The sequence below is a fragment of the Antrostomus carolinensis genome, unplaced genomic scaffold (assembly GCF_000700745.2).
Source record: "Antrostomus carolinensis isolate BGI_N321 unplaced genomic scaffold, ASM70074v2 scaffold16020, whole genome shotgun sequence".
Lineage (NCBI taxonomy): Eukaryota > Metazoa > Chordata > Aves > Caprimulgiformes > Caprimulgidae > Antrostomus > Antrostomus carolinensis.
Genome location: NW_010289233.1, coordinates 18,162 through 24,100, shown reverse-complemented (window position 1 = coordinate 24,100; position 5,939 = coordinate 18,162). Strand labels below are relative to the sequence as shown.

General features: G+C 46.3%; 1 protein-coding gene across 1 annotated transcript; it reads right to left on the bottom strand.

Moving 5' to 3' along the window:
- Positions 1-433: 433 nt before the first annotated feature.
- LOC104526266 (keratin, type II cytoskeletal 4) lies at positions 434-5,924 on the bottom strand. The gene is made up of 9 exons (XM_029085386.1): positions 5,445-5,924; positions 4,397-4,611; positions 4,012-4,072; positions 3,243-3,338; positions 2,475-2,639; positions 2,264-2,389; positions 1,765-1,985; positions 1,424-1,452; positions 434-912 (listed from the first exon to the last, which is right to left on the bottom strand). The coding sequence occupies exons 1-9, from the start codon at positions 5,901-5,903 to the stop codon at positions 434-436; spliced, it is 1,851 nt and encodes a 616-aa protein (XP_028941219.1). The 5' UTR covers positions 5,904-5,924.
- Between the last annotated feature and the right edge of the window lie 15 nt (positions 5,925-5,939).

Genomic DNA, 5,939 nt, shown 5'->3' with positions numbered 1-5,939 from the left:
GCAACTCCTCCTGGGAAAGTTAAATCATCACTCTCTTTTCTGAAATGCTTTGGGAGGAGCTGGAAGAAAAAGAGATGTCTTGTAAGGAAGAACATTTTGAATGAATCGGCTTGTTATGGGAAAAGCCAGAGAGAGAAGGCAGCGCAACAAGCAAACCCTTAAAGCTGTGATAATTGAGACACTATAAACTCAGAGAAATAATACTGTGTTGAGCACCTGCTGGAGAAGCTTGCTAGATGTGTCTTTAGGGTTGGGGACTCTGAAAAAGTAACTTGGTGGGGTATGTATCTGATGCTAATAAATGTGGGAATGGATTTGGTGACAAATGTTGCTACTAGTGGGCAGAGAAACCATCCTGCATCATCTCAGTGGTAGGAGCTGCAGGTCTTGCCCTCCAACGTTGCTGGCTGTGCCACCTCCCCAGCTGATGGTCCTATGGAACAACACATGGGTCCCTGACAACCCCGTAGTTCCCCACCACGCCGTTGTTGCACGCCACAACTTCAGGGCTGTTTGCAACGACAACAGGAGAGCCCCCCAGCTGCTTGACAACACATCCTTGGTTTCCAAAGCTGACCACCCCACCAGCTTGGCAAGCCCCCATCCTTGCATTCAAGCCCCCGTTTCCCGTGCTGATGACAGTGCGGGCTGGGAACCCCCCACTCCGGGAGCTGAATCCCCCATTTTTGCAGTTGACCCCTCCAACTTGGCAATACACCTCTGGGACACACTGCTTGGCCACCGAGCTAATGACTCTCTTAGGGTGGATCCCAGCACTCCGGGAGCTGAATCCTCCATTCTGGGAGCTGTGTCGTCCAGACCGTCTTCCCAGGGAGCCGTAGCCACACGCAGCCCCATTTGCAGCCAGGATCCCACAGTCATCGGGGATATTGTAGCCACTGCTGACCACAGCTGCAAGACAGCCCATGGGATTAATTATTTAGAGAGGAAAATTGGAAGAGTCTCACAAGGCAAGTTGTTTCATGAGTGACAGAACTGACAAAACCTGATTTCCTCTAGATTTGTCCAAGGTATCTGAGCCCCTGCTCCTTCCAACTCCTCCCCCATGTCCCAACACATCCTCTCACAGATCCTCCCAGTTCCCACGTTGCTCATCTGGCTGGTGGCATGTTCTTTCCCATCAATGCATTGCCTGGCAGATTCACCAGGACAACTGGCTTTTGCCTCCAAGAGTAGAAAATGGCCATAAATTTGACCATCCTCCCTCCATCCAAAAGCTCATTTTTTTTGTAATTCAGAGGTATTTGAGATTTCTAGGACTAAACCTTCAACATCAGCCTGGGCTGAAATGGAAAAGGGAGGAAGAGGCAGAGTGAGCTGGGGCACATAGATAATTCTACTCCATAAACTGCCTTTCCTAAAATGAGAAACCCTCATGGCTGAAAATCTTCAGGTTACTTACACACGCTCACCGGGTTCCCCACACATATCCTGTTAGGAGAGAGAAGAGAAATGCCTGTTATCCTATTAACCAGTTGCATTCACACCTTGAAACTTGACATTACTCATATCTTCCAGCCATACATCCAGCCCACTTAATCCTTTGCTGTAACACGTCTGACTATCCCTAGGACAGGAACTGTTTTTGCTGGCACAAGAGTGGCCTGTATGGCCTCCAGCCATCTCCCAGCCCCAGTTTCCGTGAGCCTGTGAGGATCCTAGAGCTGTAAAATTCACTTGGGAGCTGAAATCGTTCTAGCCTCTGATATACAGGAGAAAAGGGACAAAGACTCTGTCACCCACCTGCTCTCTTCACCCTCCAGTAGAGTCTTATATGTTGCAATCTCAATATCCAGGGCCAGCTTGACATTCAGCAGCTCTTGGTAATCCCGCAGCATGCAAGCCAGCTCATCCTTGGCCTTCTGGAGGGCATTCTGCAGCTCAACATGCTTCTCACGGGCATCTTTCAGGGCACAATCCCCACGCTGCTCAACATCACAAATGGAAGTTTGCAGGCAGGAGACCTGTGAGAGGGGAGGATAACAGTACAGGTGTCTTCAAGGCTTTGTTTCCTAATTCCTGGACATTCTGGTTTTGGATTGATCTGCTCTTCCAATTGCAAACAGAGAAAAAGTCACCAGCATGTTCTTTTCTCTGTCCACTTTTCAACTATACACTTTGCAACTACAGGCTAGAGCAGGTCTTAAGTCTACTAAAGGCCAACGCGTCATCTTCCCCCATATCTGAGCTGTCCTCCAAGACATTGCTCTTTTTGGAAACATCACCTCTAGGCCTCTCCTACCTGCTTCTTCACGTTCTCCAGTTCACACTGCAGTTTCTGTATCATCCGGGTTAGCTCTGAAATCTCGCACTTGTTGCTTTGCAGATCGTCACAATACTTGCCTCTCTTATCCTGAAGCTCCTGAAACTGGAACCAAGAAACAAGACAATCATAATTTTTGACCTGCAGTCTGTTAATTTTCCAGGCAGAACACCAGTTGCATCTTACTCACCCTGGTTTGGTAGAAAGCATCAACTTCTTCTTTGCTCTTTTGAGCTATTTCTTGGTACCAACATTCAACATTCTTGATGATGCTTTCCATGTCCAGGTCTCGATTGTTGTCCATTTTCACGATGACCGAAGTGTCGCATAGCTGGCGATCCACCTGAGCTCGTTCCTACAGGTTGGGGAATGGCTTAGTCAGCTGTTAGCAATTCTCAGACTTTGTAGTGAAGGAAGGGCTGGGAGAAAAAGCCACACTGCTCAGCTGCTGGGTATAACAAGTCAAGAAAAGTCCCTCAGGTTGGCTCAGCAGAAAATCCTCCCTGCTGGATGAGTTGCCACATGTCAGCTGCTGACCTACATGCTGACCTGCAGCAATTCTGTCCACATCAAGGGCAAGGAATTTGAGTGACTGAACCCTCGGTTTCCTGTCATCTTCTACTGCTTTATTGATGTTAATGACAGGATTAAGATGGGAGTTTTTTTAGCTCTAATCAGACAACTGCAATCTGGAGTAACTAGACAGACGCTTGTCTTTTCTCAGGGGTAGATTCAGGACATAGCCAATTCATACCTGGAGCTGCATGAAGAAAGGGGGAACCACCCTATTTCCCCCATAATCATGTTAATATTATATCAACCTTGTACTTCCACGCTCTCAAGTATTCAGGGCTTGAGTTGAAACATGTCCAAGAGAAGTTTCAAGCTGTAGAAATCCGGAGCACCTGAAGGAAGGGGCAGCACCACCAAACTCCTGGAAGGGACCAGAGAAACTCACCTCCTCAAACACACATTTCAACAACTCCAACTGCCTTCTTAACAGATCCACCTTCACCTCCAGCTCTTCCTTGTTCAAAAAGATACAGTCTGCATCCTGAAAAAGAGGAGACGCGTTTCAGCTCAATCTCACCGAGAATATTGGAGAAACACACAGAAGACAGAGGCAGCGCCAATAAAACAGAAACAGGTTACAACAAGTTTTCAAGAACAGAAAGGTGTGAGAGGGTGAGTCAAGATGCCCCGGTGTCTCCTAAAGGAAAACAAAACCATTCCAACGTGACTTACAGGGATTAGTTTATTTATGACTTAGGACCTAGTTACAAACTCAGAATTTACTAATGAATATTTAAATATAATTTTTTAATATTGTTCAAATAATTTCTGCTTTTCTGATGTGCAAGTATAAAGGATGTGAAGACACTGTGAGAAAATGACCAGCATCTTAGAGACCGGGTATTCCAGTGTGACTCTGCCATTCTGTCCCCCTTCCACAAACACACCCTCCCATTACACTTCAAGAATGTGCTTGGGGGTAACAAAAGTATTGCTCTAGTGCTGATGATGTAAGCTTTGAGGATACATGATTTTTACTTTCTACTTGCATTTACCTCTTTTTCTGACCCTGTCCCTCTTCACAGGCCTCCTTCCTTCTTCTCGTTACAACACTTTTGCCAGGCAGTTGCTAATAATGCACTACATCTCAGCCAGGTTTTACACCAAGTAAACCTATTCTAGGTGTAAGGATTTGTGTATTTTCAGCGTCTCACCTTTTTGAGTGCCACAAACTCATTCTCCACAGTCGTACGCCTGTTGATTTCCTCTTCATATCTGTTGGAAAAGGAGAAGGGCTGAGCCAAGCAATACTATCAGACAAACAGACATTAACCATCAGGTACAAATAACAACCTTCACTTGCTCAGAAGCTGCCATCAGGCACTGTAAGATCAGTGTCTGGAGACCCAACATTAGACCATCCCAAGATCAGAAGCTTCTTCATGACCAACAACATTAACAATGCAAAGAGTTTGCAAGTGAGACAGAAGAATGTGACATCCCCAAAGGGCATGTGGCACATGTCTGGGAGATGTTGCCTGAGATGAACCAGAGGAGAAGTAAATTGCCAACAGCTAGAGAAGACCCGAAGGTCCTTACTTGCACTTGAACTCCTCCACCAGTTGGCTTGTGGCACACTCTTCACTGCCCAGTTTTTGCTTTTCGCATAGCAAGCAGTCCAGGCGCTTCCGCAGGTCGCAGATGTAATTCTCAAAGTACAGCTCAAGGTTTTTCCCTTTCTTTGGTAGGACGTATTGCTGCAGGAGGCCCCACTTGGTCTCCAGCACTTTGTTCTGCTGCTCCAAGAATCGGACCTGCAGGCCAAAAAATAGCAATTCTTCAAATAAAGAGATATGAATGCAATAGTTTGGTGCCTGGTTTAACTTGTTTTTAACTTTCACTGTGAAACTGCAGATGTAAGAACAGAATTTTGGGGAAGTGGGAGGTGATAACGCTGCAATGATCAGGAATTTATTTGCCCTTTTTTAGAAATCTAAAAGTCATATGTCTAAATTACTTAGAAATCTAAAAGTCACACATCTAAATCTGCCTTTCTCACCAGTGAATAGAGATAAAAACTCATCTGGATGGTGCCTCTGATGTATTTTAGGATGAGATTGAGTCCCAAGAGGGTGAAAACTGTTTGTCTCTGGTTTTTCTACAAAGGGATCCTAGGGTGACAGCTCAGACTTGGATATCTAACATCTAGCTGCTGAATCAAGATTAACCACCTTTGCCTTCAGGAATGTTTTTGGAACAGTGGCAATATTTAAAAATAAAGAGGGGAAAATAGTCTAACACGGGACAGAAAGATGAGACCATCAGGGCTGTAACTTCTAGCTGAGCTAGAACAAGACTGCGATGAGAAATCCAGTCTTGAACTGAGGCCACCCGGAGAGGAAACATCTGCAAGATAGTCCAGTGCTACCATGGCCATGATAAAAACACCATCAAACACTAGGACTGGTACGTGGGTGAGATGAGCCCTTCCACAATACTGAAGATCTCACTCTGAATCAACATAACTCTGGGAATTTGGATCCTTGCATGGACCCAGCTCAGTCATTCATGGCACGAGCTGGACTGAAGTTTGGGAGGAGGTTGTTTGTGGTTTATTTTTCTCAAAGCAGTGCAGGTTTGTACTTACCTTGTCGATGAAGCAGGCAAATTGAGTGTTGAGGGTCTTGATCTGTTCCTTCTCCTGACAGCGTATTTCATGTTCCAGCGGGTCAACCCCAACACAGAGGGGCTTCAGAAGCCGTTCATCGATGCAGATACCTTGGATGCCATCAGCCTTGCGATCGGGGTAACCTCTCACAATACTATATCCCCTGGGGCCACAAAGGCCAACCCTTCCTCCAACGTTACCGTAGCCTACACCGCCGAAGCCAAACTCTCCAATACATCCATTACCACAGACCCCATTCACGTAGGAAATTCTCCTGTTTCCACCCAGGTTGCAGACACTCCTGCTGCTGTAGGCACCAGCTCCACATCGGACAGGTTGGCAGGCAGAGGCAGCGTAGCTTCGACCACAAATCTCCGAAGCTGAACTGAAGCCTCTTCGTCCCAGGACAGATCTCACTGTAGGTGCCTGTCTGCTCATTGTGGCTTATTTGAAGGTGGAATATGAAAGTTTAGG